The 20081-nt window shown below is 34.8% G+C and overlaps 1 protein-coding gene across 1 annotated transcript in view; it reads right to left on the bottom strand.

The window, feature by feature from the left end:
* Positions 1 to 20081, bottom strand: part of LOC108757626 (basement membrane-specific heparan sulfate proteoglycan core protein) — a 235045-nt gene that overhangs the window by 131297 nt on the left and 83667 nt on the right. The window contains exon 4 of the mRNA XM_018502094.1: positions 5286 to 5396. Coding sequence (XP_018357596.1) covers positions 5286 to 5396 — 111 coding nt within the window. The remainder of the gene's footprint in view (positions 1 to 5285; positions 5397 to 20081) is intronic.

Genomic DNA, 20081 nt, shown 5'->3' on the forward strand with positions numbered 1-20081 from the left:
TTAAATATATGCCAACCAACGTTTTTTAACACGGAAGCTACCAAGATACTAAATATCTCCAAAAAAAAGTTGAAACATAATATAGGCTTTCTAATGATAATACGCCAAGTTTTAAGTCTTAAGCCATAAGTAATTGACCAAACAGTCAAATGTGAGAAGAATAATCGATTATGATTTGGACAATTTTTTATGACTTAAGATTCAAACTTAAATAATGACTTATTGTAGAAAACTTAAGAGGTTTTTCTATAATAAGTCGTCACTCATATCATACTAATGATAAGTCATCAATTTTAAAAACTTGCATCCATAAGTTATATTAAATTGTTCAGTTTTCAGATTATGCTAGTCAGTTTTGGTATCTTCAATAAAGATTGCAATTATATATTGCTTTTTTATTTCAATCACAACATAATTTAAATCGTAAGAAATGGAATTTAGCCATCTCCATGCAGTCACTGATTATTGACTTATTATTGTTTTGTAACAGATTATTGATTTGCTTACAACTCGCTTTTAATTTCTAATTTATCACTAACGGCCTGTTGTTGAAAGCTCATTAAAGACATCGTTAAGACGTCTCATGATATAACGTCTAAAAGATGTCTTTATGATGTGTTATATCTCGATTTTAAACACGATGCTATCTAAATAATTTCAAAAATTTTCTCGCTATTGCATAAAGGTAGCCATAAAAGTCATCAGGTAAATAAAATATAATAGGGAAAATATTTTTCTACAATAGGTACAATATATCCACCGTTAATATCTGAAGGTATTTCAGTTAAAATTGTGAAGCTGTACCTCGGTTAAAATCGTGAGACTGAACACGATATTCTGAGAAAATTCTCGTCCGTTTTAACGATAAAAAACATTTCGTGACGAAAGCTGGATGAACCGCGCATAGTCCTGGGAATCCTCAACCAGACGCAACAATAGAAACGTAATAATAAATAAGAAGCGCATGAAAACGCAACAATAGAAGCGCAATAATAAAAAGAGCGAGATAGAAAGACGAGAGCGAGCTAGAACGTGCAATAATTTCAAATCATTGCCATGCTGCGCAGAATGTCAAATACGAATGCAATCGTTGATCCTTAAAATTCCTGAAAAATATCTAAAATCGCCGACTCATCGAGTTGTTTTACATCGAGGCTATATATATTTTGTCAGTTTCGATATAGTACGCTACATTATAATCTCAAGACAAAAATCACATGCATGTATCTAAAAATGGAATACGGAAAAAATCATTTTCCCGAAATATCTAAAAATTTAGGTAAATACAGGTCTGAAAATAATTTTGTTGGGCCATAAAAATAATGATGTAAAAAACTGGAGCCTGATGAGCGCAATGCTATAAAAAGTTTTTTTAGACTACTAAAGTTCTAACAATTCAGCTTGAGCGTACCTAGTTAAATTTTTTGACATTTCAGCAAAAATATTCTGTCTTTAAAGAAATTGCTACAATTGAAAATAAAAAATTGATATTCGGAAGGGAATGAGACTTATTGACTCTCGATAATTTTACTCTCCAAGAATGATTTGTCTCGAGAAATATACGGAAACGATTTTACTGAAATATCGAAAACTTTTTGTAACATTGCTTAAGTTTCTTACATAATTACTTTTGATAGTCCAATGAAATTATTTTCAGATCTGTATCTATAACCAAATTTTTAGATATTTCAAAACTGTACTTTCTGATGTAACGGTTTACTTTCTTATAAATTATGTTACATGCCCTGCGATTGCAGAAGTCTAATAAGTACTACAGCAGCCAATATTGAGGCGCGCGATTAATTATTTATCCGCCGTTTTGAAATTCAATGATATCGAAGTGCAATATACGTTTGCCGACATGATGCGGTAGCCAATTCGCGTAGGGCATTTTCGGGAAATGAAACTTAGTTCGAAACAATCCGTAATCTCGCGATGGAACTGTGCGAGAGGGCGGACGACGTCGAGGCAGGTCGAGGCTCGTGTTAAACTGGAAATAGTGGCTCGGCAATGTCGACGGGGAGATTGGCACGAATCCAACGGATTCATCGCACCCAGCAGGGGCGACGAAGTCAACTATACGTTAATCTTCTGCCAACGTGCTTTTCATTGTCTATTCGCCTCCTTTTCAAGCCTTCGGACCCGGTTCATCGTCGGCTTCATCGACTGTTCCGTATTTTTATCGAGAGAACTATCGTTTTCATTGTTTAACAAATTCACAATGTAATATATAAAATCTAATCATAAAAGGTTGCGATTTAATTTTTCATGTCGTAAAATGGAGTAATTTTGACTCAAAATCGGGGATATCTTTGTTGTGGGTGTGACCCAAAATTATTAGTACCCAATCTCTAAATTCTTTTGAATGGAATCTCATTCTAAAGAGTGAAAATTGAGCTAATTCTTGAGAAAGATTGGCTCATAATACTATCATAATACATCTTAGAATGAGATTCATTCTATTTTACTCTAATATTTTGTTTACAAGTGATATAAGTAATAACTAAATAATTTATCAGATGCTTTTGAAAATACGTTCTTAGGTAAAGATGCTGTGTATTGTTGGAGAAGCTAGGTGCTCGCGTATAAATTCCTGAATCGAATTTGGCGACTTTTCAAGAAGTTGATTACACAACAACGCGGCGAACTGCGAGTTCACTTCCGCCTCCTCTTCTGCTTCTTGATTTTTCTTGGATACCAAACTTCTCATCTCTTCCTACATTTACCATTTCCGTAAGACGTTAATACAGAAAGAAATAAAAAGTATTCTTACTTCGTCATCTACAGATTTTTATCGAGAAGACGAAAAGTAAAATATGATGCTCTCACATTTTCACGTGATATATTTCCAGTACACCGGAATTTAATTCTGTGAGCTTTCGCACTAAAAGTTATCATTTTGAAATCTTTATAAAAGCGAAGTAGTTGTCAAAAAATAAGTACTTTAAAAGCTACTTTTAGAACAAAACCACTGCGCATTGACGACAACCAACACCGGTTCAGAACTCGAAACTATTCTATCCAGAATTGAAAAGAAATTTCTAAATTTATCCTGAAAGTGTGTACAATCGTCTAAAATCAACGTAAATAAAAAGTTACGTTTCTTTTATACGGACTCAATCCTAAAAGGGTTAAAGACACAATCACCGCGGGTGAAGGTTTCGGGCGCGATCGCGATAATTTATTTCCGACGACGACGGAAGCGAGCGCACGATTTCTGGCGAGTGCATCGGAACGGTGGCAGTTACGGGGATCGAAATTGGCGTAAGTCCAGGATGGATTCGGCTGCCGTGCGACAAGTCGCTCCAGCGTCGTTTCGGTGCCTACCAGGAAAAAGCGACTCTTTTAAGCTCTCCTCCGCTCTTCCCGGCCTCGCGACCCATCTCCTGCTGCCGCACCAACTCGCGGCGTTTTCCTCGAGTGCGTTGTGTAGAGGACTCTAAATGGAATTGGCCTCGCGCCAGTGAATACCCACGGTTCTTCGGCAAAATGGGATTTTTCGATACGCACGACGTACATTTGCGCCTCTCGTCGTTTCCTCGAGCAATTCCCGCGCGTTGATCGTTTGTTCGCGAATTCACGAAGGCAGTGCGAATCGAAATCTGACTCTGAACACTTTTTGATCGGCATGAGTTATGTTCGGTCATGCAAAGCTGATATAATACGCTTTTTTGAATGGTATGTAATTGAAGAGCATAAATTGGTTATTATGTACCTTCCTTTTTCTTCGAATCTCAAATTATGTATACAATATACAGAGTGTACGATAAATCTCTAATACTTTGAAATGATGCGAAATAAAAAAATATATGTATATTTCTGGGTATTTATTTTCTAAAGAATAATTAAAGAAGTTCTTTACACAAAATTACCAACCTACTTTACATGAGGATTTTTAGTATAATGGATTTTGACCCGTTATTTCACTTCAAGTACACCAAGTGCATTATAGCATTTATTAGTTATGTGTCGATGTAAAATGACGATGACAATTTAATCGTATAAAATATTCACGTTTGGTGAAACAAACTACGACCAGGAAAAGTTACAGCTAACATTTGGAGGACCTGTAAGTCTCTAAGAGGAAACATGATTATCGGATCATTTTTCTTTAATGAACTGAGCGCTTTGATCATTATCTGGACATGCTAAAACTGTTTATCTTTCCATAAATTGCACACCTGCATCCCAATAACGTATTCCAATAAGACAAAGCTTCTTCTCATTAGAGCCTACACGTCCGGCAAATATTGTACATATATACAACTGTTTCGAGTACATTGAGAAAAAGTTAGTTTTTCACTGGCAGAGCTAGTGCACACTCATTGTCAGTGCACTTTAAAGCCGTTGTACACGAATCGACGTAAAGATGTATGTTTAATAAAAATATAGAAACGAATTAACCGCAAAATCCTCAATATATTTTATTGTGGTATTTGATAAAATATACATTGGGTATTTTATTAATTGAGATATCTCTTTTACATTCAGGTTACTGTGTACAACAGCTTTAATGTGCATGCACTGAGTGCGCATCAGTTCTGCCAGTGAAAAACGCTATTAACTTGGCTAAATGCATTTAGAATTCGTAATGATTTTTTAGTTGAAGTATTTATGTATTTAGGTCAAATATACGTGAATTATGTCAACAAACTCATGTAATTTAAAACATTTGTTTAAATTAACAAATATTTGCTTGACAGTGTCGCAATTAGTCGAATCAACTAATATTTTTTTCCAATCAACAACTTTTTTCCTCAGTGTAGTTTATTCTACCAAGGTGCCAAGCGTCATTTTACGCAATCGAATTATGACCGCCATATCAATATAACTAATGACATGCTGCAGCGCATTTAGCGTGAAATAGAATTTCGGTTCAATAATCTTTCGTACTATTAAAGGTGTTCATGTAAAAGTAGAGTAACTTTTTGTAAAAAAAACATTTTAGTAATTTTTTAGAATAAAAATATCCAGAGATATGTATCTTTGTTCGTTTCTATTTCTCATGATTTCAAAATATCATATATTCATCGTGTATATACCCTGTACTCTAGATAATTTATGTTTAGCTACAAAGCTTTGTGCTAAGCTTCTCGAGTATAATAAAAGCGAGTGCACACCTTATTGTAAATTTAAAACTTCTAGTTTTGATGTTGCAAAATTATAATACGAATGTTTATGATTAAAATTAAACATTAATATACAAATGCTTCTTTCGAACTATTCCATAAAGCAACTATTAAAAGTGTACATAAAGTTACGTTAACATTATGGTTGACATTTACCTCCATGCACCTCGCAGACCAGGAACAGGTCAGCTCCCTCCGGGTAAGCCTCGAGGAGTTTACTCATGTCTCGCCTCTTCGCATCATAGATTATCGGCTTCGCCGGTGGCACTGTAAACAGAAAAACCGACGTGTAAACGATATGCATATTTTCCAGTTTGGTAGCTGAGGCTGTCATAAACGCGGCTTGAAGAAATCTTTAAAGAGGATAACTTTATTTCGAGAATTAAACACACAACCGTTTTTAATATTTATTACATATTACAATATAAAATATGCATGTCATATATAAAATATAATAAATTTTTAATTTAAAATTAAAAAAATTCGCCCTAGCGATAGTCGAAAAATTCTATCCATATATTCGAATCCTGAAGTAACATTTCTTGCAATAAGTTCTTTATGATACTTTAAAATACTATCCTATATAGTAATAATTTACTGGCAATACCTTGGTTAAACATTAGAGATTTATCGAGCCAATATTTGATCAATATTGTGCCAATAATTCTGCTATTAGGGTAGCAGCATTATTATCGACCAAATCGATGTTTAATTTAATTAGTGAGATTATTATTTCAATTTGTAATAGTAATCGGCACGTAGTTTATATTGAAAAGATGTATTTCAAATTTACATGAAAATATCATTAGATATTAATATTCAGCCTCGACTGTATTTAACGCTTTTTTACGGAATGCAAGATCTTAATGTGAATTAAAAACTTCAAGTTTTGACGTTGCAAAATTATAATTTAAGGCGCTTATGATTAAAATTAAGCGTTAATCCTTAACTATAGCTATATGAAAACTACACTTAAATTCTGAAACGTTCTGTTTGAAGTATAAAATGCAAGTAAACCTCCGTCTTACGACGTATTTGATTTATTCGTTTACTAATCTTGTTTACCTTTTTATTGCTTAAAAAAATAAATATTTATATACAATGTGTTTTTTAATTTCGTAAAGGAAAATTATACATGGCGGTATGGAATTATATAGTATAGAAAGAAAAATCGCCATACAGTTTTTTATTTGAAATGTTTTTTAGTAAAATGGCATATTTTCAAAATATTTGCCTATTAAATTTAAAATAAATCACTTTTACAGATATCAGTTTTGATTAATTGTGAGTATAATATTGTACTTTTGCACGAGAGACTTCGCGCATACCTTAGCCTTGGTCAACTACAATAAGTGGAATAAAGCCGATGACGAGAAAAGAAAAAAAAGGGAGGAAATGAAGCAGCAACAATAGTAGCTTTTATACTTGATTGACGCGGCATCGCTAAGCACTCTTTTTCCCCTTTCATCGCCAGTCCGATGCATCCGCGATACAACCGAGGTAAATGCAAACAAGTCAACGAGAGTCTCATCCCAATATGTCGCCCGGATGTCGTATGGGAATTGCCTTCGGCTATTGACGACGTCGACGACGTCGATGCCGATCGACGGTATACGCTCCATTCGTTCGTGCTTCCTCTTCCCCTTCTGGGAAGGTGCAGCTAGCGCGAAAAAAGATCGCGTTCGTGAAGACGGGCTTTCGCGGTAAGGAAAACTCGATAAACGATCTCGATAAGACCAGTCTTCGATGCATGGCGAAATATTCTGATTCGGTTTACTCGGCTTCGCGGTGACACGTACAACCGTCCTCGCGAGATCTTGATCGCAGCCGCACTGTGCGACTGCAAGCGCTACGTAGAGATTGACATCGTATATATATAACATCGAGACGATCGCGTAAAATCGAGGCTTCGTGGGGATCTTTATGTAGATAGCTGGAATCACACTGCACTTTGTTCTCGAGCGAGGCGTGGTGCCACCATGTTGCTGGCGTGACTTGTTTGTTCATATCGTCGACATATCATATTCGGGCTGTATCCGAAGTATACGTGGCGATATTTTCAAAACGTGTTCTATGAGCACAAACGAAAGTTGGTATTGTCAACCTGCGTTCAAAATTATACGGCGCAAGGTAAAATAAAAAATGTAACGAATAATATGAATACATGAATTTGAGTCTCATACGACCAGACTCTTCTGGTTCGTTCATTTTTAACTAGAAATTTTTCTTAGTAGCTGCAATTTTTTTGTAATTAAATTTAACAAAAAAAAAGGTACAAAAGTTTCATCGCGGAACATATGAGCAATTAAGATCAATTCGTTCTAATAAATTATTAGTCGTATGCAAGAAGATATCGTCCCATCACGATGAAATTAGCGACGCGGAAAGAACTCAATAATCGTTATCCGAATAATTGCCGTTTCCGATACGCGATACGATCGTTGTCGACTAAAGTCGATATGCTGAAGAGCAGAAACTTCGCCGGAAGTGGGAAGAAGTGTTCCGTTCCCACGGGATTCCGTAGACGGACGTCGTAATCTCGACAGAGATTACATGAGGGCGGCGCAAGACGACGCTTTAGTGACGCTAATACCCAGCATTCACGGCCTTTTATAGAGGCGTTTATCCGTCGGAAAGATATCCCGTCTTCTCCCAAAGCGCGAATTTTCCCCGTTTTTGAATCCGTCGACCATTGTTACGTTGACAATTGACTCGCTCGCGAAAGAAAAAGCCATAAGATGTGTTCAATGTTCCACCAACGAGTATTGCGTGCGTCTAATACATAACGAATTTGTTTACTACTGCCATGAAATTTTATAGAAGAATACTTGCGAATATTATATTACCATATCTGCAATCCTTACTACGATTCGTTTATCTGCACTAGAAAAAAATGTTTTGTCCTAACATAATGAACTAAAATTTTACTTTTACAACAAACATTCTTGATCAAACAGTACTAAATAAAACTATAATTTTAAAATATAATTTTATGCACTGAGAAATAAATGTTATTGATTCAATTAAAGTATATATTATAAACTGTCACTAACATGAGTAATTAATTCATGTATATTTTTATTGACATAAAGGCCTTAATTATTGAAATAATAATTTATGCCTTTTTGTCAATAAAAATATACATGAATTAATCACTTATGTTAATGACAGCCTGTAATATAGACTTTAATTGAATCAACAGTATTTTTTTCTCAGTATGCGATCTAAACTTTTTAATTGATATAAACAAATATTTACAAAGCAGAGAAGTAGAAGAAAAATTTTTTTATTTTATAAACAAGTTGCTATTAAAAAATGCTTTAAATAACAGTTTTTGTTGAAAGTACTAAATTTTTTCGTAGTTTGTTACAGGGGATTTCTGTTGAGATATCTAATGTTGTAAAAAATTTATTAAAATTGGTTTCATGACCGTGAAAGTAAAATAATTTTCGAGCGTATAATTATAAGTTTACAATTTAATAGAGCATAATACATAAAAAGTTTTTTAATGTTAGCAGTATTAACTTTTTATTATAACATTCTATAAAAAATTTTATAAAATCGATTAAATATGTTTGATGTATTATACTTTGTATAATTTTGTAACACATAACTTGCTATAAAATATATTTAATCTAAAATTGGTTAAGTATAATATATAACAAGTATTATAATTTTTATGCCAACTATACTATAGCAATTAATATTGGATCGTATTTTATATATTTCACCATATAATGCTTCGGTCGGTATTATACATAAAACCATATTAGTGCTAATTAGTAATAACTTTACGTTAGCTTCCCACGGTTAATTACAGAATAAATCGCTGTCATGGAGGCTAATCTCATGAATATTCAAACGATCGTTAGTAGGATAACATCATTATACATATTATTATCTAAAATTCTAAAACATATATACATATATACATACATATATATAAAACTAATATAATATATTGTATATATATAAAATATATATATATAAAAGTAACATAATAGAATGATACAAGTCCAAAGTCCTACCGAAATTATTGACAGAGCGAAAGTAGCAATATGTGCTGCGTGAAGAGTTTTCCCCCACGTTTGTGGCACCCCAGTGAGAATTGCTCATTAATCTTGCCGCAAGCGATTCACCCTCCGATCCGAGTTTTACATATTTATTACCGTCTACGTGTGGTCGTGGAACGGCTGTTTTGGTATTCGACCCGTTACGTTGTCGAGTTCGCGCGGCATCGAAACCCCGCTAAAATCCGTCCAAAGTCATACAAAGCGCTTCTACAAAGCCAGCTCGTGTGGCACAGCCCGGGACAATTTCCATCTCTCTTTCTCTCTCTCTTTTGCCCTTTTCGCCTCATAGCTCACGCGGGTATGATTTGCGGTATTCACGTGTCTTTCTCGAGAGGAAGAGGGATGGGCGAACCCTCGTGTGGCTCACGTAGGTGGTGGGTAAGCCGACGGTCCGCACCCGCGAATCCCGTTCGACGTTTGCCTCAGAATTTCGCGAAGTAGAACGGTAAAGTGAGACGGCGGTAACATATGCGGACCTCGGTATCGCTCACGGAAACTTTTACTGAAATTCTCTGCTGTACAGAGAACCAACGGAACACGCCGCTGTCTTGTCCGTACGACCGGTTATAAATGGCAGACACGAGGTGGTGCACCTGAAAAGTCGGCGCTTGCTAGCTTCTTCCAAGAATTGTGTTTCGCTGTGTTGCTTCTCTTTTTCTTTCTTCCTTTTATGGGCCACTGCAAACACGGTCGAGCATTGCGCCGAATGTCTACCGTGATTTTCCGGAACACCATTCACAGAACAAGAATGTTAGAAAGTATCAGAGTGTCAGTCCCGTCGCTCAGTTAGCCAACTATGAACATTTATTTTTATTCAAATTATTTTATTCAAAGTATTCTGCATCATGTGTCAAACTAAATTCTTTCGTGAAAATGAATCAAATCCAATTTAAACGAAATAAAAGGTAATCCCAAGTTTTTTTTAACCAATTGTTACTTGTACTTAATATCTAATCAAGATTGCCAAAAATTCTTCATCTTAAAATCCTATAACTTTTCCCTGATTTCCAGACAAAATTTCATGATTTTTCCTGATGTTTTCAATAATATTAAAAATTTTTTTTGTATAAGTTTCGTCCTGATTTGGAAACCATAAAATATTTTGTTGCGACAGTAATTTAACATAACATTGTAAATTACTATTAATTTTGCTGATACTACTCGCATTTAATTGTTAAGTTGGTAGTATTCCAAATACTGCGTAAATGTAATGTATACGTATATTAAACTTCTTTAAAGCCAAGAATTTTTATTTTCTCGAAAATTTTGCGAAATTCCTTGACTTTTATCTGATTTCCCTGATTTCCAGTTTTGTGGAAATCTTGCTATTGGAAATATGATTCCAAAAGGCATTTGACAATCAACAGACCGCTGTTCCATGTTAGGAACTCGAAAGATTGGTCAAAGAATCAAGAAGAATTTACCCGGTAGGCGCATAAATCTGCCGCGTCTGTAATACGAGGGTTAGCATCAGAAAACGAGATGGGGATCGATGAGCGAGCTTCCGGCCCACGGGACTGAAAATCTCACTGGACGCGCGCGGCGCGTTTCCAACGACAACGTGTAAACCGTTCGGTCGGCAACACAATGGCGAGCCGGAGGTCCGACGGAGCGAGGAAAATATATTGCTAATAGGGTTTGCAACACGGCCCGTTAGTCGAGAGTAATGCCTTACCACGGGGTGGCACACGTTAAGCTCGTTTAACGAACCATCCCCTCCCTCTCTCACTCTCTCTCTCTCTCACACACACACACACACACTCTCTCACTTCCACTACCCTCACCTTTCGCCTTTTTTACCCTTCTACCCTCCCGCGTTCGTGCTTCGTGGACGTCGATTAGATTTATGGACTTCCATCGTGTGTCACGCGTTCGCCCTCTCGTCGCCGTACTCTCGTTCGTCGAGGGATTTCATCTTGCAGCCGCGATAACCGCACGTGACCGTTTCGAGTCTCTCGATTAGAGAGGTATTCTTCTTCGCAAATCGAATAGAACGGATTGCCCGTCGCTCTCATGCGACTTTAGTGAGTTATTACCTTTTGATGCACTTTGAGAGCAAAGTAATCGCGAAAAAGTCATACGTAATTTTATCAGAAACGTTATTTTAAAAATAATTTTCACTATTATCTGTGTTATTCCTACAATTTTTATATTTATCTATTATTGCATAAATTATCGCGAATAATTATTAAGTAAAAATATAAATAATGCAGATTGTGTTATATCACTTGTAAAAATATAATATACAAAAAGTATTCTGTTAAGATGAGTTAAGATTCTCTCTCTCTCTCTATCTCTCTCTTTCTCTCTCTCTCTTCTCAACGTACGTACGAATGAATATGCGCGGGCATGCATACAGATCATAAAACTCTATAGATGTGGATTCTACGGAGCACCTTGAGTCCCGTCACGTTCGACAGATGTCCGGGTGACTCTCCGAAGTGATAACGTCCTGCTCTGCTCCTTATTTCGTCGACTATATATGTCGTCCTGGAGGCGAGGATGTTTGATCCCTTATATATGTTGCGCGCAACATTGAATGCACAACGTGTGAAGCTATATCCAATATATCTTGCGAACCGCATTTTCCTTACCACACAGATTCCATAAAGAAACTGAGAAAATTGTCTGGGATATGAGTAGCGGAAATGATTAAAATTTAAACTCCATTAACCAATAGATTTTCTGCTTAAAACACTGTTAAACTTATGTCAAATTCCAATTTGAGTTATTTTTAAATTATAAAATTACAAGTACCTATAAGAACAACATAGAATATTTCAAGTTATTTTTAATCATTCCTCACTGCTTTCATTCAATGTAATGTTAATTTAATTAAAACAATGAAGTTATTTAATTTAACTCAAGAAATATAATTTGATTTAAAAATTTATTATTTCCACGCTACGGAAATTACATACTTGGGTATAGCATACCTAATTCAATTCGATTGCTTAACTTTCATAAAAATGAACATATTTATTAAAATTTAATTGTTTTTTTTTCCGAACGAAACGTCGGACTTTTAGAAACATAACGGTACCAAATAAATATATGTATCTTTATCAATAAAAAAGTTAAGCAATAAAAGAAACATTGGAAAAACATTGAAAAAAGAAAACTAGATATGCCACACCCAGAGTGATTTTTAAGGATTAATTCGATATTTACTTTGAAACTAAACAATTCGACTACAGAAATAGGTTGATTTGATGTGGTTGTTCTTTTAACTTTTTTGTATTGAAATAACACATTTTGAAACTTGAAAGTTACAGATAACAAAATGTTAATTTAACTTAAAGAACTGGTTTAAATTTGATCTTTTAACAGTGATAATTTTTGCTTCAAGTTCTTTACTGTTATGTAAACGAGTTTAGAGAGATATTGATTTACCAAGATTTTTATTTTTTGTTATGCTTATATATTGAGTTACTCTTTGCACAGAGATAATAATTCAATTAATAAAAGTTCAACCGTTATTTCAAAATAGTTCACATAATGTACAGATTTAAATTTTCTATGTTATATCATGTTATAGTTCACTCAATATTTCAATAGTCAAGTAAAATCGAATAAATTAGAAGCAAGAAAAACAGATACGGAGAGAATATCTGTAGTCTAAAATCTAAACTAGTCTACTGTTGTAATTAATATATAAACCAATCATTTAAATATCTTTATTTAGATTAGAGACACTTGTTCATTCTTGATGTTCTACTTTTGTAAACTCTTGTGAACTCTGATGAACCCTTATGAAAAGGCCACTTTCTTCAGCATATTCATGCAGAATCTAGGTAACGCGAGACGTGCTTGATCCGACACCTCGTATACAACGCTACGTGCGTTCATAACAGGTGAGTGTGCGTGTATATGTACATGTGTTAGATACACGTATTATACATATATACAACTCGGAGATGCACCTATCTTCCTAGCTACGAGCTGGATGCACCATTTGCGGGATATTCTCCGACGCTATCGACGCAGGACGTGCTCGGGCGTGCACCTTTCTGCCGTTACCTCTTTATGAGCATGCCCGCTATGGATTCAAAGGCGCCGCGCCGTTCATCCCCTATGAGGTGCAAGACTAGCCAGCGCGTGCCGTGACAGTCCATGACAATTATTATAACTCAGCCGTCAGTGTACTGTTCTTCCTTTTTCTTCCTTTCGTTTGACGTCGCTTGTCCGTGTCGACAGCCACGATTAGCTCAATTCTGGCTAAATGAGGACATTGTCTTTCTTCCGTTGCTCAAGCTCGTGGAATAATATACGTACAACAATATTTTAAATATTTTGTATTTTGTACGGAAAAAACATTTCTAGACGAATCGAAATATTTCATGAATTAGAAAATTGTTTTAAAAACGTCGGTTTAAATTTTAGATATGTACAGCATTAAAGATTAAATTAAGAAAAATAACAGTAGTTCCAATACATTAATAAATATTATATTTTTGATGAGTCAAACCCCAAGACTATAAAAAAATAAACTTTTGTTCATCAATTAATTAGAAATAAATTTATTTTTTAATTTGAGACTTTATTATTATACAATATAATTGATGATTGTAATAAGATATATTTCACTAAAAATTGAGAGAGAGAGAGAGAGAGAGAGAGAGAGAGAAATTATATTCGCTGGCTTTCGTTGGTACAGGAATCCAGGACAAATTTGAAAAGTATGATTTGTCGCTTCTGTGAATGCGACAGAAATGCACAATGTAACACGTGGTCCGATAGAGACTATGGCGAAAAAGTAATGTAACATCGCGCGTGTATTAGTGCATTACTAACGGTATTATCCTGGGAAAATTATTGCCAGAGCGAGGTAATACCTGCCATATTTCAGGCATTACGAATATTGCAATATGGCTACCGTATTTTAAGAGCGATAGTTTTATCGCTCGACGTTATGATACCCGGTCCGCCGCGTCTATCCTTTTTTTACGCTGTTCGATGTGCATCGATTAAATATTGCAAACATGAACGACGAGCAACAGCCTAAAAACGGAGATACATTTTCCGACATCAAATGCTATAAATTTATTCTTTACGAATAATGTCTTAAAAAATACTAAACACATTTAATTGGGTAGATTACAAAGCGTAAACGATAATTTTTTGAATAAATCGCAAATTCCATTTAAATCTGATAATTACGACACGAATATTAAATAAAATTCTTGGTACTTCATTATATTTCGTACTAATGGATTATTATTACATAAATTTAAAGATCGTTATATACATACGAAAAATTATAATTTTTTATTCAATCGATGTTTTACATCTTTGCCTAAAAAGAATATATAATTTTCGATATAATTTATAAGAATTCCGTGAGACAAGAGATCAATATTTCTTGTTCAGAATAACCATTTCGTGACCTCTCAGAGTATTGAATTTTCCTAACGAGACAATCTAACGAGACTACATGTATAACTTCGACATTATTTTCATATCGCATCAGAAGGGAGTGTCAAGGAATCATTTATCATCACGTAGCACAACGGTTGTAAGATGTTTGTTCGAGGCAACCCGCTGACGGTCGATAAGACTACTTTCGTAGATATTTATGACATGAGTAGAATTACTTTACGTCCCATTTTACAAGCAAGAAACATTCGCATTGCAAGCGAATCAATTTGTGCTTAGTAATGAACTTATGATATATCTGCGGATATACGAACTTTTAAAATACTTAAAACAAATAATTATTACTTGCACATAGTATTCTTCTGTGTGTATGTATCATGTGATTTACACTCGATAATTATAAGCAATTTTTTTCTTAGGAGGAACATAAAATAAAAAGAATACATTTCCCCCCGTCGAATAAAATAAATATCAAAATAAAAATTTTTCTCGCGTCTTTTTACCGCATATTCCACAAACGTAATTGTAAGAGGAAAAAGAAGAAAAAGAAGAAAGAATATTATAGTAATAAAATGCATGCATTTTAAAGAATACAGAAACATTCGTGGTACCACTGAATGTGATCGTTCGCTCGAAGGGCGGAAAATATCCGAGCGATTCAGACTTATTGAATTCTTACAGCGGGTTGCATTCTCTTATACGCGTATAGGTGCACACGATGCTGGCGCGAATACTACGTGTGTACCCTCTGAATTATGGACCGTCGAGCACGCCCCCTCCCTCCCTCCCTCTCTCTCTCTCTCTCTGTCTCTCTCTCTGACTCCCGTACATACACATTCACACAATATGATAGTAACGATCCGCGTCCACAGCCACCGTGTGGTTGACGGGCTGCGTGACCTGAGTATCGGACTAAGGCTATGTAACGATTACCGTTAAAAATTTAGAAAAATTCCTACGACGCCGTCACGGTTGCCGCAGAGCCAATGGTATTTTCATGCGGGCGCACAGGTAACGGCAATGTCCCTGTTCCGTCGTATTTTCAACCCGCACACGTACCCCTTTTGTGTGAGCGTGTCTGCCTCTCTGGCTACCGCGCCGATCTCGCGTGAAAAATCTCGCGGCTCGTTGAGAACCGTCGATATGGGGAAACGATCGGGTATTTCTTTCGCAATGTAAACGAATCCAATTGTGGTATTTGCAAACAGTATTTGAGGGAAGGAGGGGTTGAAGGAAAAAGAAAGATTTATTAAAGGCACTGGTCTCATTTTTAATACAATAAGTCGTTTCTGCACGGAAGGATTATTGTTAAAATTTCTACATATAGAAAGAACGATTTTGCTAAAGTATCTAAAAATTCAATTAGATACAGATCTGAAAATATATAATTGTTGGACTAATGAAATGAACGGCAAGATTCAGGAAACGCCGATAAAACCTCTGACATCTTTGAAGTAAATACCTTACTCAGGCTGGGAGCCTCAAAAGTACATATACATATAATTACGTATAAGAATCTGAAGAGTGATAAGCAATGCTGCAAAAAGTTTTGACATTCTAGCAGAGAACGGAAGAGTTTCTATCCCCTTATTTTTACCGTTACTTTTTACAATATAATAGCAATTTTATAATGACATTGCAATTTTTTATGATTACAATGATAACTAACTTAACGCTGAGGTAGCGCTAAAGTTAGGAAAATCACTTTCAAAAGTAACTTGGCACCATTACGCGTCTTTTTTTTATTTAAAAAATTTATTTTAAAAAGTAATAAATAATTTGTAACGCATCGCCAAGTTACTTTTTCCGTTACAAGTAACAAATAAAAGTAATTAGTTACAAATTAAAAGGTACTTTTTTCAGTAATGAGTGATTTTTTCAATCCGTCACAAGTAACGGTACACTGAGAGAAAAATGTTTTGTATTTGTAACTATAGTAATATGTAATTACAGTTACAAGTGCCAAACATTTTTTTCTCAGTAACGTTTGATTTTTCTATTAGGTGTTAAACTTAATTCGTGCCGTTTTTTATCTCCAAAATTGATTTGTTTCGAAGGGAAGATGAATGAATACCTCAATCAAAGTAATTTCCTCCATTTTATACTTTATTACTAATTAATAATACTTTATTAATAATACTTTGATTAAGGTATTTCCCTTTGAAATAAATCAATTTTAGAGACGAAAAACGGCAGGAATTAAGTTTAACACCTAATAACTCTGATGTTATCATTACCGTCATAAAAACTTTGCAACATCATTACTAAATTATTATTATAATAAAGTAACGACAGAAAGTAACGGAGTTATAAATAACGCGTACTTTCATTCCCTGCATTCTAGTAAGCAGTTTGAACAACCTACATAATTATTTTAATAGTTCTACAAAATGATTTTCATATCTGTATCTAGCTAAATTTTTAGATACCTCAGCAAAACTCTGTATAATAACTGCATAAGAAACTGTATAAGGTAGAATTGCATAAGGTAATGTCTAAGGTAAATTGTAGTCTGAACAGAAAATTGGATACGTTTTATGAAAATCTAACATTTCATCTACAACGATCTGCAGTAAGATAAATTAGAGAAATTGTTTCGCCGAATTTCATTCGCTGAAGTTCGAGAGCGTGGCGATGCTCGGAACGAGAAACGATATTTCTTGCGACGATAGAATTCCAACAGCGCTTCTCATTATTTATTAACGGGCTACGGGAGTATGCTGCAAGCTTGATATTTTTATCACGGAAGCGTTTCATAAAGCACGCGCCGTCGTAGTTCACCGGCGACGGAATTAAAGCACGCTCTCGTCGCAAATTGACGCAACCCCGAAACGCGCACGCCAACAATGCGGGACATTGTTGCACGAAGCTGCGTATCCCGTAGGATTTACCGACGAGATCCCTGTTTAATAAAAGCGCGTCTGATTCTTCCCTCGTCCTTATTTATAAACGTTATTAAAACATTTTCTCACAAAACTCGTCAGACAGAAAACAATTGGCTAACATACGGACGCATGTGTATATGTGTTTAATATGCATTCTTGTTTTCTGCATCTTTTTATAACCATCCCTCTATACGCCATAAATTTTGCCGTATGATTCCGCTTTTTCATCTGTGGAAGTCATGAAAAGGGATTTACATTGAGTGTTTATTAACTAACGTAATAATAAAGAATCGGCTTTTCTTCACTATTCGTTCCTTCGCATCCATTCGGGAGATCCACAAGCCTGTTTATTTCCAGAAGTGGCCACTTATCCAGCCACTTGATCTCTCTCACCGAGAGTTGAGAAGGCCACCGCTTTCTATCCCGTCGTAAATTCTTCTCGATCTGAAGGAACTCTCCATCACGGGGAAATATCCTTCTGATCCTTACTTCTTCATTGTACAGCCATTAAAATTTTTTGTGTGGTATACAAACTACCGATAATACACCGTAATTGACGTAACGAGACTTGTGAATAAAAAAAGAACGCAAACAAATTTAAGTAAAATAAAAGATTTAGGAGTTATTAGAAAATATATTGTCAGGAAAGAGGTACCTTTAATTGCGAAGATATTCAATACTATTTCAATAGAAGTAATCAAGTATATAATAGAAGTTATCACCAAATCATTAAGTATGCATGGTTTTACTTAATCTATAGCCGTTAATTTCATCAATATTCATATGAAATGTGCTGCTAATCTAAAGTACCGTATCGTAATTATATTGTCACTCAAACTTTAGTTCAGAGTTTGCGTTCATTATGGATACATACGTGCATAATATACGTGTATTGAATGCTTCCAAGTTATTATCGCTTCGTAAACTGATTTCAAGTTATATCATAGCTCAAGTTATAAATAAATAAAAATCTTGAATGTATAATAATGTGTTTCACAATACTTATACTATCATAAATTGTTTCGTCATAAGAATGTTTTATTATACATAAATGAAATTAACTTGAAATACATCTCACGTATTTGGAAAAGCAACTTTTTCTAGGCCAAAGCTGATTTTTATCGACTATGCTTATCGGATAAGAGAAGTAACTGTCGAATGAGAACTTAAGTTCTAGATTCTTTTTTCGTATAAAATTCAAATAACTAGAACCAAATTTCCAACTTTCCACCAAATAACAAATTTGCTCTGACGAGTTGATCAAAACCTCAGAATGTCAAATCTAAACCGTATTTCCGATAATTTTAGATTGAATCCATCCTCTCATTATAATATTACATAAATATTATTATACGATATGTATGTATAATGATAAAAATTGATAAAAAACGTGCATGTTTTTATAAAAAATGACAACAATGCTATAATTATTGCTTCATTGTCATTTAAATTAATAAAGACGTAATGAAGATAAAAAGGTCTCTTAAGTTAAGAATTGTATTAAATATAGTTCCTCTTTACCTTCGTTATTTCTTCATTAATTTAAGAGATCAATTCTCAATTATATATATTTACTATACTCGAAAAAAATATATTATTTTACTTTCTTTGCTACTCAAAAATTATATTTTTAATCAAATTATTTAAGCAGAAAAACTAATTGCATTAAAGGAGATAGGGAAAAAAGAAAATAAGAGGATTGGAAAAAATTGGATCAAGAGAGAGTCTTTCAAAGTAAAAGTCTTAATTAGCGGAAGGTAAATTATGATATTCAGTTTGACTGCTTCGCATATATCAGCCTTTTATGGATGCACTCGATAACGAAATGTCAAAGAACAAGCATTAATTTCTCAGAGTAGCGATTCGAATGAAGTTATTAGTTTCGCGATTGCTTGAAAGAGCTTCCTCATCTAACGAGGAGAAGAAAAAGAAGACTGTTAACGATTTCACATCGATAGCTATTCAAAAGATAGGTTCCATGTTACTGATAAATATGTATTCGAATCATGTCAATATTTCTCGTCATGCGCGTAGTTATTGGATTTGTAGTTGACATCGCAATAGCAGTAAATGCTCGTGGAGATCATAGACTTATCTTTCCCATTGTCATAATCTTGCGATGGAACCAACGCGAACTTTCGTGATCATGACATTCACGCGTCAGTGTGACACGTAATGGCAAATAAAACGAACGAATAAACGATAAATCGGCGAGAGATAAGAGTGTGCGTTTCCATTCCCACCGTTTTTCATTCCGATCAACTTCCCACCCGCAGTTGTGAATCCCTACCACTTGCAACGAGCTCACCAGAAAAAGTTTTCCGGTTTGAATTGCGGTTTTTATTCCGCACGAGCGATTCCGCGATAGCGCTCGTTCGACTTTGAACTGTCGTATTTTCCTTCAGTAATTACTCCAGAAAAATTCGTTCTAAAATGCTGACAAGACACTTCGTGACTTTTGTTCAATCGATGAACCCAATCCGCCGATAATGTCCATCAAATTTCTTTATCGAGTGCCGTTTCGTCGAAGAGTTTAATAGCACGTGCAATTTTTTCGTACAAGTCAAAGTCTGTCAATGCGCCGCAAAATTTTCACGTGTAATTTCAGATGTAATCGT

The sequence above is a fragment of the Trachymyrmex cornetzi genome, unplaced genomic scaffold, assembly GCF_001594075.2.
Source record: "Trachymyrmex cornetzi isolate Tcor2-1 unplaced genomic scaffold, Tcor1.1 scaffold147, whole genome shotgun sequence".
Lineage (NCBI taxonomy): Eukaryota > Metazoa > Arthropoda > Insecta > Hymenoptera > Formicidae > Trachymyrmex > Trachymyrmex cornetzi.